The sequence below is a fragment of the Acanthochromis polyacanthus genome, chromosome 19 (assembly GCF_021347895.1).
Source record: "Acanthochromis polyacanthus isolate Apoly-LR-REF ecotype Palm Island chromosome 19, KAUST_Apoly_ChrSc, whole genome shotgun sequence".
Lineage (NCBI taxonomy): Eukaryota > Metazoa > Chordata > Actinopteri > Pomacentridae > Acanthochromis > Acanthochromis polyacanthus.
The window spans coordinates 13,550,328-13,570,342 of record NC_067131.1 but is presented as its reverse complement, the minus strand read 5'-3'; the positions used below and the strand labels follow the sequence as shown (position 1 = coordinate 13,570,342).

At 40.6% G+C, this 20,015-nt stretch overlaps 2 protein-coding genes across 2 annotated transcripts; one reads left to right on the top strand and one right to left on the bottom strand.

The window, feature by feature from the left end:
• The first annotated feature begins 4,554 nt into the window (after positions 1–4,554).
• Positions 4,555–7,554, top strand: LOC110969485 (carbonic anhydrase 4-like). The gene is made up of 9 exons (XM_022219569.2): positions 4,555–4,588; positions 4,904–4,979; positions 5,127–5,153; positions 5,241–5,411; positions 5,667–5,815; positions 5,917–6,012; positions 6,192–6,270; positions 6,385–6,548; positions 6,630–7,554. Exons 2-9 carry the CDS (start codon positions 4,904–4,906, stop codon positions 6,810–6,812), a joined length of 945 nt encoding a protein of 314 aa, XP_022075261.1. The 5' UTR covers positions 4,555–4,588; the 3' UTR covers positions 6,813–7,554.
• A 337-nt stretch (positions 7,555–7,891) lies between these two features.
• Positions 7,892–20,015, bottom strand: mmp25b (matrix metallopeptidase 25b). Its single transcript, XM_022219561.2, has 11 exons — positions 19,915–20,015; positions 19,714–19,805; positions 18,026–18,158; positions 17,753–17,894; positions 16,722–17,017; positions 16,355–16,537; positions 15,336–15,420; positions 15,002–15,084; positions 14,711–14,863; positions 11,537–11,830; positions 7,892–9,936 (listed from the first exon to the last, which is right to left on the bottom strand). The coding sequence occupies exons 2-11, from the start codon at positions 19,795–19,797 to the stop codon at positions 9,689–9,691; spliced, it is 1,701 nt and encodes a 566-aa protein (XP_022075253.1). The 5' UTR covers positions 19,798–19,805; positions 19,915–20,015; the 3' UTR covers positions 7,892–9,688.

Here is a 20,015-nt window from a genome sequence, read left to right as displayed (position 1 = left end):
TATCAGTGGCAGCCCGTGACCAAAATTACCGAGGAAGCCAGTGTGAACAACAAATTAGATTCAGTGTTTTAACTGTTATTTTCATGTAAACAAATCAGCCTACTGTTACAGTACCTTTATTCTACCGACTTCTCATTCATTTCAGTGAAAAAAAAGAGGTTAAGTGCTCCAGGGGTTGTTCAGGGAGCTGGTAGACTGGTCAAATAGGAGACATGGCCAGCAGAAAAGCCGGTTAAGCTTGGCACTTCCTGTTAGCCACTCGTTTCTGGCATAGTTAGCTTCACAAAAAGAGCGAGCTTTTCCATTAGCTCTACACTTAGTTAGATTGAGCTTTGGAGTTGGCCTACCGTCCCTTTTGACTTGTAGTTGAACTTCAAAAGGAAGTTTTGTGAAGTCATTTTTTACAAGAAACTCAAGGTCCCTGTCACCATCCATTCTCTGGCCAGCTTGATGGCTATACTTGCTGTGTGGGCTTGCTGGCGCCTGGCGGGACAGCTGTATTAGTGTAGGTATAGACCCCACCAGAGCCTAGGTCATCAACAAGCTGCGTGCGCATCATGGAGCTGGAAGTACTGCTTCATATCATTTACCTGGCATTGTTCGCACCACATGAAGTAGCAAAACTAAAAGCTAACACTGAACTATCGGCATCATAATGTTAGGTTGCTGTGTTTTTGGTTGTATGAACCGAAATACTCAAGAAGGACTTAAGTTCTACCGCATACCAAGGGGCTCTCGGCTAGGGTTGCCAACTTTCTCACAACTAAATAAGGGACAGGTGCACAGTGCCACTAAAAAACATCCTCTCAACTCTCTATCGTAACTATTAGGTAACTACTTCAGTGCTAAAGTTATTGATCTGCATAAGCAGCACATGGCTAATTGAATATTCATGAGATAAGCACCATCACCTGGTAAGCATTCTAAAGGCTATCCAGGCTAGCAGCGGTGAAGACGTAAAGCTGATGGAGGGATAAAAAACAAAGGGACAGCACAAAACTACCAACAAACGGAGGACAACGCCTAACTATTACTGGACCAGAGGACAACACCTAACTATTACTGGACCGGAGGAGCCATTTTTCACGGCTGGATGTTTAAGTTTAAGATGAACAGCGGCTGCAGCTAAATTCATTGGCTTATGAAGATCATAAGATCGTCAATGGGTGAGCGACACAGTTCATTTAAAATGCAGAGTTTGTGTTGGTGTTTTGTTTGGAGGATATGTTGCTGTGAGCTGCTAATCAGAGTTTAAAGGCTATGGGCTAACTGGGAGTTTACTTAGGCTTGGTTACTTAATGTGTGAAATGAAACCAAAGACAGATATGAAGCAGATTGTCATGCTGAATGATCTATTCTATTCAACTTGCAAGCAAATAGATGGAATTATGACTTTTCCAGTCATTTTGGAGTTGTGTTTGTGTGTGATCTGTGTTCACAGACAGGCTGTAGAAATAGGACGGTCAGCTCAGGCTGAGGTTTGGTTTGTTATCGTCTTAAACTCTGGTGAACTAAAATATGTGGCTCCAGCCTTGTTCTTGTGAGACATGATGCTGGATCAGTGTTCGTGTTTCTGTTTTGTTGATGTTGATTATGCCCGGTAGTTGTTATTGACTGAATTCTGGAGTGTGGTCAGCTGCCAGAGTGTAGTGTGAGCTCTAGATCTATATATTTGACAGTACTCTTGTGGTTCTGTAATGTTTTGATTACAAGCATATCTGCCGCTGTCTCAGCAGGCAGCATTTAGGAGTAGACGCGCTGTTACACCACAGTAATGGCGGCGCCCACAAATACGGGACATTTGAGATCCCGTATGAGACAAATCAATTTAGCCCAATTTACGGGATGTCCCGGCTAATACGGAACAGTTGGCAACCCTACTCTCGGCCATTTCAGAGCAGCTGAAGGCGGCTGTGGCTCCAGGCTATCAAGCAAGTGGATTGGATGGAGGATACCATCAACCAAGCACGTGTGTTCTCTGTTGTGGCAAATAAAGCGAAATCAGTGCAAAATATACTGACGAGCTGTCGGTTCCCACACGATTAGAGCCACTAATAAAAGCCCTGTCGACTGTTGTGACAGGGGGACATAAACAATAATGTGGCTGGAGTCGCCGCCATACAGGTACAGTTTGCTGTGTGTATGTAGTTCTCCACTTTGTTGATGATCACCCATGCCTCATACATCGTAGTCTTCTGCCCTTGCCTTTGGCTGGGTAGGATTTCAGACATCAAAACACAAAACTCTTCGTCAGTGTCCTTGTATAAATTGCATAATCATAGGCCTCTATAGATTTGTATGCTCGCAGCTTCTCTCTAGTGTACATGCTAGGTTTTTCAACTAAATATAAATAAATATCAGGCCACTGAATATTGGCCCACTTACTAATGTCATAGTCCCATTTGGTAAGTGTACAGGGATGTGGGAGCCTCTTGCCATTTGTTAAAGTGAGTTTTTTAAAGTATTTTTCGCGATCTTTTACTGATAATGCACCCGCATGGCTTGACAAGCCACCGCGAGCCGCTATACTTCTGGCTCCAGGGTGCGTGCACAGCCCTCTTTATTTACCAACAGTAAATGGGTCTATTGTTCATCACAGTTTGTGATTGGTTGGAAGCCAGATTTGATCTGGCCTCCTTTATGTTTTTTTTAATGATGCATCGACCATTAGGCGATTAGCCTTGCTTCAATCTGATTGGCTAATACGGGCTGTTTTTTTCTCTAAGGGAAGCAAGGCGAAGCTGGCCTCTGAACAGACAGACAGCGCAGAGGGCATGAGAGACGTAGTGTAATGCAGAAAAAGAGCTTGACAAGAGGGGCGCTGTTTTGCTCCTCACAAAGCAGAAATGCCTGATGTAGTGTTTTGACAACAAGGAATGACAAAAATATAAAACATAAAATACATAGTGGTGAAGATTATTTATATTTTTTCTTTCTTGCATATTTTTTGGGGAAGCCAGTCTTCCCTTGGCCTCCGTGAAAAACCGCCACTGATTACTATACTGGTTATTTCCTACAAATTGCAGAGGTAATATTTTCGTCATATGACCTAAAAGATAACACTCACGTGTGTCTTTTGTCCTCAGACCTGCTCTAAAGGAGATGATTGTGCTGTTTGTGTTGTAAATTCTTTATTAAAGGAAGTAGTGTTGAGCTGATAAATTTGAGAATTTTACGACTGATAGGCTGAGGCTATAAAAAACAACCCACTATAATGTTTAGTCAAAAGTGCGCTGTGTGGATGAGTAAGCGGGAATAATATTTTGATGTGTGGCCTAATTAAACAGTCAGCGAAACTGTTTTTTGGAAAAAGAAATGTCAAACCTTTTGTAACCTGTCATGAGTATGACAGAAAAGGTTCTATCAGACTCAATCAGAATCTGCCTTCCTGTCCATCGGTCTCTCTAACATGTGGCCAATCCTTGGAAATAGCTCTCGCATGTTTTGTATGTCCAGCCTCCTCCTGAGGAATTTGACTTGACGTCATTCAACTTCAAACTTTGATACTGACTGAAAAAATAAAAATAAAACACACAATTTGTTCCTCATCATACTGTGCTTTACAAGTTAGGCATCTGGCCAAATGACAGGGTATGAACACTTATGAATACACCCTGGGTTTTGGCTCCAGTTCCAACAGCATACCTTCCTTCAAGTGAGAGGGCACATCTTTGTCATCCATATGTTGTTCAAGGCAGCCCAGAGAAGATTAATGTGACGGGAAGCATATGACTGCATCATTTCAATGAACCATCACATTTCAAAGTTTTCCTGACCTATATCTTGCCACACCTTTACAATGCCTTGGTTACATTGTCACCGAACAAGCCTGTCTTAGCAGAAGCACCAGTAACCTATAAAGTCATTTAACTCGAATGCCAGAATGCCAGTCGTTGCCAGAACTGAATTCTAACGTGGCTCTGTTCGTGATTGTGCTGAGTCGATTTGCTCGCAAGTTGTTCAAAGTGCAGGATGGTTTTTATGCAGTTGTAAACACACAATTGGAAAACTCATAAAGTATGATGTTGTTCAAGAGAGCCAAAGACAGCCTCCTGTGGATGAATGTGACAAGGAACTACAAGTAGGGGAATTTCTTAAAAAATGATCAATGTAGAGATTTGAATTGTTTTAGGGATTTCCTGGAAACTTTCTTCTAGCTTTATATATATATATATATATATTGAAGCAGAAGTAATACACAACATGAAGTATGTATACAATTTAAACAGCATTACTTAGTGTATTCATGGATGTCAAATTATTATTATATTAGTTATGAGTCCAGAACTATTAGCAAAAACGTTCCTTTGAGCAAACAATCAAAAGCACCTTCTCTGATAATCAGCCACACACACACACACACACACACACACACACACACACACACACACACACACACACACACACACACACACACACACACACACAAAAAAAAAAATCTTTACAGGAAGGTAAAGGTGTACTCAGATGTCAGAAGGAGGCGGCTTCATACCAGCTGCTGGACAGGTTGAGAGAATATAAAAAGGGAGGATGAGGCTGCCCTGCACAGCTGTCACAGGACAAGAGAGGGGGCAGAGGTGCGTCAAAGGTAAGACACTGCTGCTCAACTCAAATGGCTTCAACTGCCGCTTTCATGTCAGAAACGGACTTTTCACTCATTTTTTTTTCTCGCAGAATTGAGAACTTTTGCCGTTTTAGCTGCCGCTTGTTGCATTTTAAACGAACAAATTAGAATTATTTGCACTGTGCCAAATTGGAAATCACTAAAATGTTTTTTCTGCTTAAATAAGTTGCTGTTTTTTTATTCTTTTATTCGGATATTGCCACTGCTAGAAATTCGTTGTTTTTTTTGTTTTTTTTTACATGCATATCTGTTAATTAACGGGATTGCTGTGTTTTTCAGATGAACTGGTTTGCAGTAGCTGCTCTTGCTCTGTGCGTAATTGCGCCTGGCACCGACTGTGCCGACGACACGATCCGTACGTTGTTGTTGTTGTTTTTGTTTTGTTTTTTTAAACTTTTGGTTTTTCTGAGACCTCTTAAATTCAAAATGCCGTCTTATTTTCGACGTAGAGCCACTACTCGCCATAATAAGTGGAATTCTCTCTTTTCTCTCTCTCCTCTAGCCTGGTGTTATAACCTGCCAACCTGCAGTAAGTAAACTTTTTTTTTCCCCATCAGCATCTTGATCGCTTCTTCTCTCCAGCGACTGACTCGGTGTCGTTGTTTCTGTTTTGCAGATGATACCACATGGCCAGTAATTGCTGCTCCATTCTGCAACGGCACCAAACAGTCGCCCATCAACATCGTCACAGCAAACGCTGCAGGAGACGCCAGTCTGGGCCCATTCACCTTTGTAAACTATGACAACCCCTCTATCATGAACAACATAGAGAACACTGGCAAAACGGGTGAGGAATGAATTAAACCTAATTAAATTGCATCAATATTTTAAAACGATCCTTCTTTTTTCCTCTTCAAAGAGACCTAGCAGTGCAGCCTTTGTACCTTTCTTCTGTTTTAGATGTGGAGGTGAAGCCCCTTTAAAAAAAATGATTGAGAGTGGAATTTTGGGTTCATATTTTATCCTACAAGTGCAGCAACTGGCTAATGAGGCCTTGGTGGCTTTGTTCTCATTATTCTGTTCTTTTTCCACTGTCTTCCAGTCAAAGTGAATCTCAATCCTGGTGCCAAAGTTTCAGGAGGAAACCTGTCTGAGCCCTACGACAGCCTGCAGTTCCACTTGCACTGGGGTAATGGATCCACTGTCCCCGGCTCCGAGCACACTGTGGATGGCAAGCAGTATCCCATGGAGGTATAGACTCATGCTCAGTTTTTGTTTCATGTGAGCTCTGAGCTAACATCTCTTCGGTATATTCATGTTAAATAATTCTTTGCTTTACTTGATTTCCTCAGTTGCACATCGTAAACAGCAAGGAAAGCCTCAATAGGAACACAACTCTAGCGGTTGAAGACCCAGAAGGACTGACTGCTCTCGGTTTCTTCATTGAGGTGAGAAAAGATGCATTCAAGTCGCCCATCCGTCTCAAATCTTTCACATCTCTTTAAGCTTTTCCAACTTATTAATGTTAAAGTCCTGCTCAAGGGTTGGACTTCCACCTATTTCTAGGTGGTTCACTTTACTTTCACAACTGAATTAAAATGCGCACTTTTTTTTTTTTTTTTTTCAGGCACTGACAGATAATTCAACTGGCCAACCTGCAAGCTGGCGCCAATTGATTGCCTACCTGGAGAACATCACAATCCAAAGTAAGACATTTTCCTTTTTTTTTTTTTTTTTTTTTGTTGTTGTGAAAATTTTTAATCTAGAATTTTTTGAAGTGTGCCAGCTACAGTCCATTCCAATGTTGTTTCTGTCTTCAGACCAGACCGTTAGCATTACACCTGGGATTACCCTGAACGACCTCCTGTTTGGGGTGGATCGCACCCAGTACTGGCGCTACCTTGGCTCCCTGACCACCCCTGCTTGTAACGAGGCTGTGGTTTGGACTGTGTTCAAGGGAACTATCAAAATGAGCACAGATCTGGTGAGTCTTTCTTGTCTTGTTACAATGGCCAGTGCTCTAAGTCTTTCATGCAGCTAACCGACTCAACATCTCCTCTTCCAGATTGACCGCTTTTCTACCGTGTTGCGCATCGGCAACAGCACGTCAGAACACATGGTCAATGTTTTCAGAAACGTCCAGCCAGCGCTACCAGTGTCAACGCAGGTATCCTCCACCAGTGGCACCTCCAAAACCTGCTACTCTCTTGGTCTGATGGCCCTCAGCGTTGTCCTGGGGAGAAGCTAGAACCAAACCCTGTACCCTCCCTTATGGTTCCCTGACTTGTCCTAAATGTTAATACTTAAAATATGCACTGAATACTCTTCTTTATTAGTGCCTGTAGGTCAAAATGTGTGTTGCAGCACACAAGACGTCTTTTCAACTCTTAACCAAACGGAGCCATAGTATCACAAGAACTTTGCTTTCCAGTCTAGCTTTATATGTAAACAATATTATCATTGAATGGTTGACAGATATGAAGTATGGTGATGGCTGCCTCAGCTGTAATGTCCCTGATATCTTCTCAGGGTTGTGATTCCCTGCAGCTTGTCTGTTTTGAGCTGCCAAAGCTACACCGAGACCCCAACACATGCATGCACCCGCGCTGTTTACTGGGTGGTAGCGGTAGTTCTAGCAATAATGAGAATGTGACAGTATTTGTTGCATTTTAATCTGCGTTGATGTCTGCTTAGTGTGTGTCAAGTTACAAAAAAAAGCAATTCTTGAACTGTTTTTTCTTTTTGTATTTCAGTTTTTATGACCTTTTTAATTTTTGTAACCTCATTGTCTTCATCAGTGCAGATGCTGTTGCAGTAGAAATGCATTATTGTCACACATGAAATGAAGTTGTTTTACTTGGTGGAATGAAGTATCTTTTTAATCGATTGAACGCCATTATTTATCGAAATGCTGTATTGCAGTAGTTGCACACACAGCCACTGTGACCTCTTGATCTTATTGAATGCTGAATAAAATTATTTTGACAATCGCTTCTCTTCAGCCTCCGTTTAATTCATAAATATATTTTTTTTAAAATAATATGCAGGCAGGAAACTAAAGTAACAGCATCAAGTTGAATCTCTTTATTAGAATTAAGACTCGAGTCACACCGAACGGGTGTGTGATCTCAGTGGTTGCTTTCTCATCATTATTAATGATGATGCAATTGTTTCACACGCTCCTTTTTACCCAGCTTATTCAAGCATTTCCCTTTTAAGTACCAGAATAAACACACCTGTACAAACTCGACCATACTTTGTCTTTTGAACAGAATATGTAATGGTTAACTAGGTGTATTAAAAAAGAAAAGATGAAGGCCTTTGAAGTAAGCATGATCAATTTTTTACGCCACAATCAAAGTAAGTACAGCTATTGTTCAGAATTCCAGACATTCAGGAGACTTTACTCATTTGCATCACTTTCCTTTGAGAGGCAGAGTTTCTAACCGTAAAATCCGAGCTGCTTCATCTTCTGATGGAAGGTCAAGCTAAAAGGTAAACTAGTTAATCAGGCTCATCAACAGTCTGACATTCTTCTGTTACTCTTTCTCCTTTTATTTGCAACCCTTTGTGACACCCAGATTCATTATCTCTCTGTGTCAGCCCTCAGAGGGATAGATGCTCTTCAGAAAGCTATCGTTCTGGGATCTTGGTTGACACATAAGGGACTGTCACTGGAGAATGATCCACATTTAGTCCTTTCAGCATTTATCATGTGAGTCACGTATACGCGACTCATGAAAACCAAAAAGAACAAAGCTTGAAGGGGCCAAAATCAAGAGATTTGATAAGAAGTTAAGCTATAAGGAAACCAATATGATATTTTCTAATCTAATAAATGGTCCCACTTGTTTATTTCTTGCACGCATACAGCAGAATTTAATACTTTCATACATTACTTTAACAATAAAATTATTTATCTTAGCATCATAGTGACACATGACCACATAATTAACCCATTTGCAATTCAAAAAAAATCACATTTCAACCGGTTTCAGTCTAAAAAACAAAACAAAATGCTGCATGTAAAACCAGTTATCCAAATTTTTCAATGTAGCAACAACAAAGCACAGGTTCCTCTCACCATTTAAGCCTCCTGTTGTCCTCATTTACGGGCACCAAAAAATATTGTTTCGTTGTCTGAAAAAAATCCAAAAATTCAGCCAAAAAATTTGCGAAACCTTCAGGAAGAAAATTACAATAATTCCTTCAAAGTTTCCCTTAAAAATTTTATTAAAAAAAAAAATTCTTGTAAATATTTTCAAAAAAATGAGCAAAAATCTTCCAACCCCCCCCAAAAAATCCTAATAAATCTTAAGTGATTACACATTTATCAGTAAAACTTCTAATATTTCCTTATTTTTGATCTTCTAAAAAAAATTGTTTAAAAAATGTTTCTTGAAGAACATTCACAAAAAAACAACCAAAATCCAGCAAAATTCGCTGGATTTTGGTTGATTTTTTTTTGTGAATGTTCATAAGAAAGATTGTTTTAGAATTTCTTTTTTTCCCACCAGAAAATGTTCAAAGATTTCCCAAAAATGTTGAAAATGTGGACATCAGGATGACACAAGAGTTAACATTGCAGTTTCTGCAAGATTAATTCACCAAAATCCTATTTCTGTCTGTACTGCACATACACACATCAACACATGCACAAATTCTAATTCTAAGAAAAGTACCTTCAGTAAAGTAACTGATTTTTGCAGTCATGTATGTTTGCGTTGTCTGCTTCCCATCCTAACAGGCTGGTTACATACGACCTCATTATGAGGGAGTAGCCCTTGTGCTGGATTATGGTGTTACATTTCCATGCATTCACCTTCACAGGCTCCATGTAATCCAACACTTACTCGAGAAAAAGGAACGTATGAAATTCTATAGCAGGAGGGAGAGAGGATGCAGAGGCTGCTGTTTTAACAGGTCAGCAGTAAGTTCTGATCAGATAAAGTATTAACATTTACATAAGCCTCATGTTAAAGGATAAGGTGGGCGTCTAATGCAGGCTTTTTATGGCATTAGTATGTAACGTGAAACCAGCGTGTGGGCTGTAATGTTCTGTGAGTGACAGAAAGAGTCTGCGTTACCCTCCAGTGGAATGAGGGCAGTAGTACAAAAACTCAGTCAAACTCTAATAAACAAACTGGTTACTAATACAACAGAGATCAGGAGGATCCAGCTGCTTCTAAGCAGTGGAGAGGACCCTTTTAAGTCGCAGCGGCATTCCTTTGGGAATCGAGGATTCGCTGTTGAAGGAGGAGCTGGACATCCCAGCCAGTCTTCTCCGATGGATTTGGGAGTGACAGCATCTTGGGTCAGTCTTCCTTTCATGAACACCCAGTAGGAGTTGTCTTTGAAGAAGTAGGCATCTCCTAAAGAGCAACAGCACCAGTGGAAAGAATGGATAAAACATCCAGTTTTTAAGGAGCGGAACAGAGATGCTACAGAAAAGCAGCGGTGGTGTTTAAATTTCATGCAGCTTTGTGATTCAATGCATATCTGAGGAAAACTGTTAATTTGTTGCATTTTTCTGACAAGTAGAATCAGTTTCAGGTTCCTGTAGCACCACCTCAATATATTCAGTGTGTCAGAGTAGTTCTAAGTGCTTCGGTATGACGCAACTGGATTTCCTATGAAGTTCCTTGAAAATGCAGGGCAGGGCAGGTATTTATTGTCCTGAGTTACTGCTCCTCAGGCAATTTGGGAGCCATGAGGCATCTCCGGTTGTCAGTGAGCCATGGGAAAAGTGACTTCAGGTGCAGAATACATACCTGAAGCTGCCCACCAGTCAGATGGAACTGAAGAAGGTCTAATTAGCAAATGTTTTCCATGCTCATATGCTCAGCTGATGGTAATTACTTTAATCATCCAAATTGTCAAATAACTTAGCTTATCCTTGTTAAAATAAAATAAGTGTCAAAGATGGCATGTATCTAATAATCATTTCAAATTAATTTGATGCAATTATGTGATTGGTTTTTTATATTTGAATTTATAGTGCACTGTAAAAAATGTAAAAAAAAATCTACTTGTTATTTTACAGATTTTTCCCATATTTTTGAAATCTCTAAACTACAGAAACAGACTGTGAATGTACTTGTCTAGTAATTACAATATATATATAAAAAAGATAAATCATTGCAACATGAAAAGACCTGAAATACAGTTGTATTGCAATATGACTAATTTTGAATTCTTTATTTTTTTATTTAATAAATGCAACTGTTAAGCTTAAGTTTAATACTGTAAATATATTTATAAAATTGAAATAAACTAGTGGAAATTAACCATGAAACATCGGTTTTGAAAATTTTACTAATTACAGATTACATGTGTTTGTTTTAAACCAATCAATCAATCAATCAATCAATCAATCAATCTATCTATCTATCTATCTATCTATCTATCTATCTATCTATCTATCTATCTATCTATCTATCTATCTGTTACGTAAAAATTACAACTAGTAAGTGTATTTTTAATTTTGGATAATTTGTGTTTTTATCAGATGGCAGTATTTGCAGTGCTTTATTTTCTTATTTTATTTTGGCGTCTCCGCTGCTGGACTATTTCCTGGGCTACAAAAAGCCCTCCATGTGGTCGCTCTCTCTCAGTGGCTGCCCTTCCTGTGACTCTGTTTGACATTCACTTTGATTGCTTTATGATTAACACACCTCCTGTGCTTGTTTGCTTTTAATATTCTGCTGATGGAATGATGCATGTCTAGTTTCATCTGTGTTCCTGCCCAACACCTGGGTTTCTGAATCATGTGTGACTAATAATTTGTATCTTCTCATCTCGACTTCTATCAGTTACCTGGCATTGCCCTGAATACTCCCCATTCCTTTCAGCATCTTGTGCGTGCAAACTGAAAAATGTTCCCAAACTCGAAACCTCCTCAAGCCTAGTTCATTTATCTACAGTTTGTGGCACAGATTTATTGCATGTGAACGCATGACAGCGCAATGTTACCTTCACCCCAGCTGATGATGTCGTCCATGTGGAGGGGGATTCCTTCCCACAGTTTGTTCTCTCGTGGGTAGTCCAAATCGGGCTGCCTGGTCGCCTGCTCACCCTTCCGGCTCTCATCAAACCTCCAGTACTCCCCTCCGCTGAACAGGTAGGTCTTTCCGTTATGAGCCCAGATGAAGGCTGCATCCACCCTGTCCACCAGCTGGCCGTTCTTCCTCCTCATGCCCCAGTCAGAGAGGGGCCGGGGGTATCCAGCCATGGCCTCTGTGTCCTTGAAGACCCAGTACTTAGATCCTGGACAGGTGGAGGGAGGTGTAAAATATCTACAATTATGTGGTAGGGTTTCTTTTTTGCATTTATGACTAATATTAGGACAGCACTATGAGGTATGAAAGGTGGAACCAGTCCAACCGTGGTCCCAGCTGGAAGAGTTCTATAATATCGTTTGCAGGGCCAATAGAAAAATCATAGTTTTCCAGCTCACAGTGCTTCAAGAAAAGTAATACATGATTAAAGCTAATTTTGATGCCGATTACAGTGAATAAAAATTAGCCTCTTAGGGTGGAAAATTAAGGTTATGATTGGTAGAATACCGAAATTGAAGAATTTTTTTTTGACCAAATCTGCACCATCATACAGCTGGTTTGTATTCTATCAAAGCAGGGCTGTGCCATTGAAGATCAGATCTACATATCAATGAGCTCACAACATTTCAGGACTCTAGCTACATTATTTTTCAAGTTGTGGCACTGTAAACATTGCTCCACAGACTGGCGTGAAGAAAATGCCGTAACAGTTGTCTGACTCTTCATCAGACAGCCTGTTACTAAGAAGTTCTAGAGCAGCCAGTTGAGTTTACATGTTTTGCTTTGGCGTTTCCTTCTTTTGTGTTTTATTTTGGAAGAGTGGGCGATTTACTCATTTCTGCCTGACAGAATCATAAAAAAAGTTACTGAAATCAGTAATGACAGCATACTTGAAACCATGTTGTCTGCACTAGCGTCTAGCGTGACAAAGAACAGTCAGTGGTTTGTTTTAAATTATTATTAAGACTCTTACATCTTTAGAAGCTGTTTCCATGAAAACAATGCCCTGATATGCAACTCTCTCCTCATGCACCCCTTCCCACTTGGTGCAGCTCGAGCACACCAGCTCGCCTATGATTCTGCTTAAACACTGTAAAACTACTCTAAGTGTAAGTGGTGATGTTGGAGTAATTCAGAGGCATGTGTGAAACGAAAACTGATTCTGTGGAGAGGAATGACACACGCTGTTCATCAAACTTGTTACATATCAAACCATTTGCTGCACTTTCAATGCTTATTTGGTTCATGATGTTTCTTCCAGGATATAAATCCACGTGATTTGTCTTAGTGGGGGTCTGTTATGATCCCTCGTCTGGCTCTGATCCTTTCCCCTCCTTTCCTCCTTTCTTTCCCCTCATAACCATATCTGTCTGTTATCTCTCTCTTCCTGTCTCTGTCTCTCTACTTCTTTCTCCTCTCAGCTGCCTGCACTCTGCTGATTACTGCAGCTGACACTCATTACAGTAATCAGTCACTCAGCTCACCTGCTCACTATAAAAGCTCACCTCATTCAGTCACTCCCTGCTGGACCATTTAGACTGCAGGTCCACATATAGGTCCACTCATTTTCCTCTTTTGGATTCCCACCTGTCCCTGTTCTGCCCCCAGCCTGCTGTAACTCTGTCTGGTGTTCCACCAACTCCCAGATTCCCCGAGCCTGTTTACCTGCCCCCTTTAGTCTATTTTTCCCCGTCGAAAGTACCCACTTTTGTTTTATTAGTTTAGTTTATTCATCTGTGGGTTTTGTAAATTAAATTTCCCCTGTGTTGTTAGTTGTGTTTTCATTGATTTTTGTTGTCTTGCTTGTTTTCTCAATTAGGTTTGGTTTGTCAGATTTCAGCCCTTCCTCCCTGTCAAGTTATCCCTCCTGTTTCGAGTTCCCTCCCTAGTTTGCATCCTTAGGGTTTTGTTTAAATAAAGTACCTTTTTCTGCCAAAACCAGTTTGTCTACTTCCTCCAGCCCCCCCCACCCCCAAACCCCCTACCGTAACAGGGTCTTTAAATATAGTCCTCCTCCAGTAACTATAGTTAAACATCCTGCCACAAAATCTCCCCTTTAAAGAATAGCATCAAACTGTGAGAACCGTGTTCACACCTCCTACTCCACTGATGAGCGTCAGTCACCACGTCTCACGTCTGACCGTCTTCAATTTGACAGAATTTTTTTTTAAAGTGGTGAATACTGAGTTGACCACGTGTAAAATCTGGGGTCACAGGTATATATATATATATATATATATATATATATTTAGCTAAAAATTCTTTGAGAGGACGATTTCTGTTCCATTTTTCTTCACGTAGGTGGCAAATTTTGTCAAGATGTCATTGTTTGTTCTATTCCGATATTTCACCAACCGCAACGCGTTTCATTTTCACTCTAAGAGGCCGAATTCTTTTACCTGTTATTGGCACCAAGAGCAATTTAAAAAGGAGGGTATGGTGTGAGAGGCCAACTTTATGAGAGAAATATTTTAGATTATGTGGGTTTTTTGCATTTATGGCCAATATTAGGGCAGTATTAGGAAGTATGTTGGCTGAAACCAATCCAATAGTGGTCCCAACTGGAAGAGTTCTATAATATTGTTAGCTGGGCTAAAAGAAAAATCATGGTTTTCCAGCTCACAGTGCTCAAGAAAATTAGTGCATGATGAAAGCTACTTTTGATGTCGATTACAGTGAAGAGAAAAAAATCAGCTTCTTAGGGTGGAAAATGAAGGTCATGTGATTGGTAGAATACTGGAATTAAAGAAAACATTTTTTGACTAAATTTGCACCATCATAACTGGATTGTATTATTCTGTCAAAGCAGGGTTGAACCATTGAAGTCCAGATCTACATATCGGTGAGCTCACAAAATCTCAGGACTCTAGCTACATTATTTTTCAAGTTATGGCACTTTAAACATTGCTAAACACTTCTTTTTAATCTCAGTGTTACCCGTGACCTCAGATTTCACACAGATTTAACATTCACAGAAAATAATCTGACGAGATGATCGAGCATGAACTATTTTTTAAAACTTGGTAAATTGAGGTGGAATGACCCACGAGTCAAAGCTGCAGCTGAACCACAAGATTTAGTTTCCTACCAATGAAGAAGATGATTTTGCTGTCGCTCTTCCTCTCATAAACAGCATCAATCTTGTTTGTTCCCGGTGGAAGGCCTCTCCAGAAGTTTTTGATCTGAGCCGGATTCAGGGACACTAAAGACCTGTCGCGCTGAATCCTCCAGAAATGTGAACCTTTCCAAGACAAAAAGATACCAACATGATCACTGTTTGTTCATAAATAGATGGTAAAGAGGATCACTAGGAGTACATATAATAACCTCCTGAAATATCTATTTGTTACATGAACAAGTCCCAATGTTTTCTTTCTACCTTTGAAAAAGAAGACCTCTCCCCTGATGTTTGCGATCGCGTCAAAGCCTCCCTGACAGCGCTCATGGAACGATGGATCAGAGCTGGAACACACAAGGCTCAGTCAAACCTCCCATCAAATTGTCATTTTCTTGGATGTAATTTGATCGAACATTCACTAGAGGGTGCAACAATATACAGAGCTGCTCCATCACAAGGCTTTTAACTTTAACTGATCATTAATCTGACATGATTCATCTGCATCTAATTGCTCATGAGTGCATTACGAGCATAAACAAATAAGTGCTTGTTGTCTGGATGGAGTAGCAGCGGGATGTTTTCTGGTTTGACTCACGGCTGCGTTGGTTTTGGTTGAGGTTTACTGGGCAGACGGGGCAGGTTAGGATCAACAACACCTGGTCGATCGGCGTCCTTCACACCTACAACCGGAACAGTGACAGCAGACAACGATGACTAAAAGATGACGGCACAAGAGAACTTTGCGAGCAGCCCACATTCTTCTCAGCAGCCAGTTAGTGCAAAACACACAGAATGCAACCTGTTTCTTTTTTAAGGACATGAGGGGAAATAGTGCATGAGGAGTGCACTTTTACACACATTATTACAGGATGAGTAAAATATTTCATGAGAGGGGATTTTTTCCTTTTCACTGGGGAATGAATCATCAAGCTGTAAAATAATATGCCTGTGACGGATGATGGAAAACAAACATTTGAGAGTTTTGAGGAAATTTTCCATGTAGCATAAGCTGTTAAAATACTTTTAAAAAATGTTTTTACAAGCACAGGGCCACTTCTTCTTCATTTAAGAAAGAGATTACAAATTCATAGCCAACCACAAACTGAAAGGAGAACATGTCTTGATGGACTGTTACTAAATAAAGTGTGAATTTTAAGCAAGATAGCAGAGTGAAAAGGAACTCACGGAGTGCCTTAGCCCCTCTGATGGCACAACAAGGCAGTATGCATCCGTCTATTACCCAATCATTTACCACAACAACAGTTGAACTGGTTCCTCAATCAATAAATTAAAAACTACAAAGAGCTCATAACTCACTGAGAATGTTGCCTCCCCATTTTTTAAACCTATGGTTTGAGTTTCCTGTGGCGTAAATTCCATGGAAGTACTTTGATTCGCTGAAATAAAACCACAGAATGAAGGTGTAGGGGACTGCAGCATCCTGCCCAGCTGCAAAGTTATTCTCAGCCCCAACAGGAGGTTTTGTTTGGCCCACGGTTTCCTCAGGTTTCCTTTTGCAAACTGAGGTGAAGATGCAAACACATGAAAGCACAGCACACTTGTATGCTGGACGTAACACATGTGACATATGATGGCGCAGTAAGTCAGACTGACCGTAAAGCTGCTGGATGGCCAGCCTGTCGTCCATCGGCAGCGTAAATGTGGAAACATCTCCCACCGGACCCTGGTAGTACGGCCTCATGATGGACGGATCGGAGGAGGAATGAGACAGGCCGAGCGCGTGGCCAAACTCGTGCACTGCAACTGTGAACAAGTCTGTGCTGCTGCTGCTGTCACCTGAGAAAGTGTGAAGTCAAAGTGTTAGTGGATCACATAGGAAAACACAAACGGGGCAGTTTGTGTCACTGAATCAGTGGATGTGTTTTGTCTTTTGAATGCTGTTTTTGATTACTTTAGCTGTTTGTCTTGACTACCTCAGGTTTTCTACATATCCTATATCCTGTTTTCAATCAATAAATACCTCCATAGCTCCAGATCTCATGATCGTCAAAGTGTGTGTCACCCGCCACCGCATCCCTGCCGGGAAAGAAGGCGTGGGCCAGGGTGCCACCCCGCCCGTCAAAAGGGTATCCGTCGTCATGGAGCAAACTTGCAAAAGATACTCTGATGTCTCCTCCAGTGCTGCCGTCGCCGGACAGCTGCTGGAACTTTAAGGGGGTCACATCACTCCAGGCTTTGAAGCCGTAACGCATGAGGTCATCCACCAAAGTGTTGGAGAGGCCGGGTGATATGGAGGGAGATGGGTAGCTGTGGATACTGAAGACAAGAACACACTTTGAATAAGAGATTATTTTTAAAATTTTCCTCTGAATCTGTTCACTGTGAGGCTATTGTTTTACTATCTGTTTAATTTATCACCAAATTCCATATGGCATTTTAATTGCATGATCAAAACGTCATCAGCCATTCAGCTGATTAAAACTTCTACATCTTAAAGGGATATTTTGCATTTCCCCCCATCCTTAATGCCTAAATCTTTCATGATAAATCTGTCTGTGTTCTATATTTTTCTTGTCAACAACCCAATCAAAGACCAAAACTAACTGTGAAACCCGTCTACGAAGTACTCTCTGTATTCCCAAAACCTGATATCTAATTCCTCTGAGCCACGGATGCACAAACTGTTTGTTTTAAATGAAACCCAAATACACCGTCCCGGTATTTTGTGTTAATCATTATTTTAAGAAGTAATAATAAAAAAGACAACAAATACCCAGAGGCCATTTCTTCTCAAATCATCATATTTTTAAAACAATTTTTGCCGGACTATCTCTGATTTGCTTGAAATTTTGATGGCACAACGTGAATATTTATGAAGATATTTGTGAAACTGACAATCCAGTGATATATTTAAAAACGAACCAGACTTTGCTATATTAGGATCTGTTTGGGATGTCATGATAAATTAGTGGAAATTTTGAGGCAATGGTGGCTGAATATGATTCATGCGGGGAAGTTAAAAGCCACAGAGTAACATGACAGGAAACACACCTCCATGTGAGGTCTGTCTTATGCCACCTCAGGCCTGACAGGGCGTATCTCTTCCTCCTCCTCCTCCTCAGCAGGTCCACTCTTTCAACAATGTCAGGGAGGGAGCAGCGTGGTGTGGACATGAGTTTCAGGGTTTCACTGTCTGCAAGACAAGTTGATCACAAATGTGGAAACTAAAAAGCAGATTAAAGGCAGTCCGAGACCTCATATGATCCTGGACATGTGAAATTTAACATATATTGTCTTGATAGATGCAAGTTAAGAGGTTTTTACCGATCACCCCAGTTTCCTGGATCCCTCCGAATCTCTGCATGACTCGAATAGCCTCCTCGATCCCCTCTTTGGTCTGCAGTTTGCTTGTGCGTGGGTCAGGAGGAGGAAGGTAGCCATACCTACTCAGCCAGTCCTGCACAGAGAACAAGGAAAAAAGATGTTTGACAATGACACAAAACATGATTACCACAGGTGTCAGAAAACACATATTTATTGTCTTAATGGGCCATCAACGAACGCCAAACCACAGTGAAGCAGCGACATCACTGGAATTCATCGGGAGCTTGAGTTCACTTTGAGGCCATGTGATACATAAACTGCTCCACTTCCACTTTAAATCATCAGTGTTCACAAAGCAGCGTGCCAGACACTTTTTTTCTCGTCAATATTTCATTTCAGTGTTCAGTAATTTGGTGGATGACGGAAAGCCAAACAAGACAAATGAATCATAATAACTGAAAGAGAGAACAGCAGGTGTAAAATCTGTCTCTTTGAAGTGATTTTGAAACTACACCCTGACTACACCCTCCACTCTGCACTGCAAGCAAAGGAAATGCCGCTCACTCTGTCAACAGTTTCTGGGTTTTACACTGTAAAAAAAAATCTTCATTTCAATTGACTGAATTCACTTCTTAGTGTTTATATTTTATTTACAACAAAAACAGATATATTCTGCTGTTTCTTTTCAGCAAAACTGTGTGAGTTATTATTTTTTTCCCCGTATTATTTATTATTACTGATTTCAACTCGGCACATTGAATTTCTGTGTTCAAACATGCTGTGCGTTCTTATCCTCAATCTGAAATACTATGCCACCTCATAAGGCTTTCCCCTGCACTCAGATTTATCTGCATCTGCAGAAGTGAAACAATGCCTTTTTTCTCATAGCAAAGAAACAATGATTCCCATCAATGTGAAGTTGTGCAAAAGCAAGCGATATTTATACAATTTCTAAGGAAGTGTGTGAACGTGGGAAGCTCGCAGATTTCCAAATTGTGTTGCATTTGTGGTTTGAGACCTTTGCGTCACTCTCTACATGTGACTGCACTTAACTGAAATCGGCTTTTCTCATATGTTCATCACACTGTTCACTTATTTAGTGCAAAAAATAAAAATGACCATTCCCTGAAAACCATAAAAACTGACCCAACGCGCAAACAAAAGTTTTTTTCATGTTTTTATGATCCTCATGAGTCATCCGGACGCTGCCTTATGTGCACTATAACCCCCTTCTTCGCCATATGTTTCCTCTCTCATATCAGCCAGAGAAAAGCATTCATATTACAATATAAAAATACATGCAAGTAAGTGGGGATTGTCCCTAAACAAGTAAAATGTGTGACTAAAAGATATGATTGAGATAGAAAATGCACACACACACACACACACACACACACACACACACACACACACACACACACACACACACACACACACACACACACACACACACACACACACACACACACACATAATAATCCTAATCATCAAAGTGATATTTATCATCCTTTAGTGCTTTATCACACACTCAGACATAAGAAAATGTTCAACTATTTCGACTGCAGAACTGGAAAATGAATGGTAGTTTTGCTCAGTCACACTATATGCATCTCCACAGCTACAGAGCAGCGACACAAACATCTTAACATTGTGTGAAAGCGTATTTCTTGTTAATATCTTCTACTCACCACTGCTCTGCTGTACTGGTCGGGTACCACTGGTGTGCTTCCCACTAAGGTGAAAATCATCCCCAACAGAAGACCCAGCTCCATTCCAGCAGCTGCAAAAGAAGTGCCTCATTATTAACAGGATGCTTATTATGTGCAGGAAATGCAGACTTTTCTTCCTACAAAGCATCTCACATTCTAAAGAACCGAAACAAAGCTTACCGTTGTTTCTCCACTACAGCTTCTGTCTCTCTTGGGACTAGGCGGGCTTGATCAATATCTCCTCTCTGCCTCTCTCCCTGACTGTAGAGCAAGTGGCTTAC

What these genes read in the sequence shown, in the direction of transcription:
- LOC110969485 (XM_022219569.2), top strand. Translation starts at nt 4,904, where the DNA reads ATGAACTGGTTTGCAGTAGCTGCTCTTGCTCTGTGCGTAATTGCGCCT. An exon ending in CTGTGCCGACGACACGATCC is followed by an intron (nt 4,980 to 5,126) that starts GTACGTTGTTGT and finishes TCTCTCCTCTAG; the next exon opens with CCTGGTGTTATAACCTGCCA. An exon ending in GCAAGCAGTATCCCATGGAG is followed by an intron (nt 5,816 to 5,916) that starts GTATAGACTCAT and finishes TGATTTCCTCAG; the next exon opens with TTGCACATCGTAAACAGCAA.
- mmp25b (XM_022219561.2), bottom strand. Translation starts at nt 19,797, where the DNA reads ATGGAGCTGGGTCTTCTGTTGGGGATGATTTTCACCTTAGTGGGAAGC. An exon ending in CCAGGAAACTGGGGTGATCG is followed by an intron (nt 17,895 to 18,025) that starts GTAAAAACCTCT and finishes CTTGTCTTGCAG; the next exon opens with ACAGTGAAACCCTGAAACTC. An exon ending in GGCCATCCAGCAGCTTTACG is followed by an intron (nt 15,421 to 16,354) that starts GTCAGTCTGACT and finishes TTCCGGTTGTAG; the next exon opens with GTGTGAAGGACGCCGATCGA.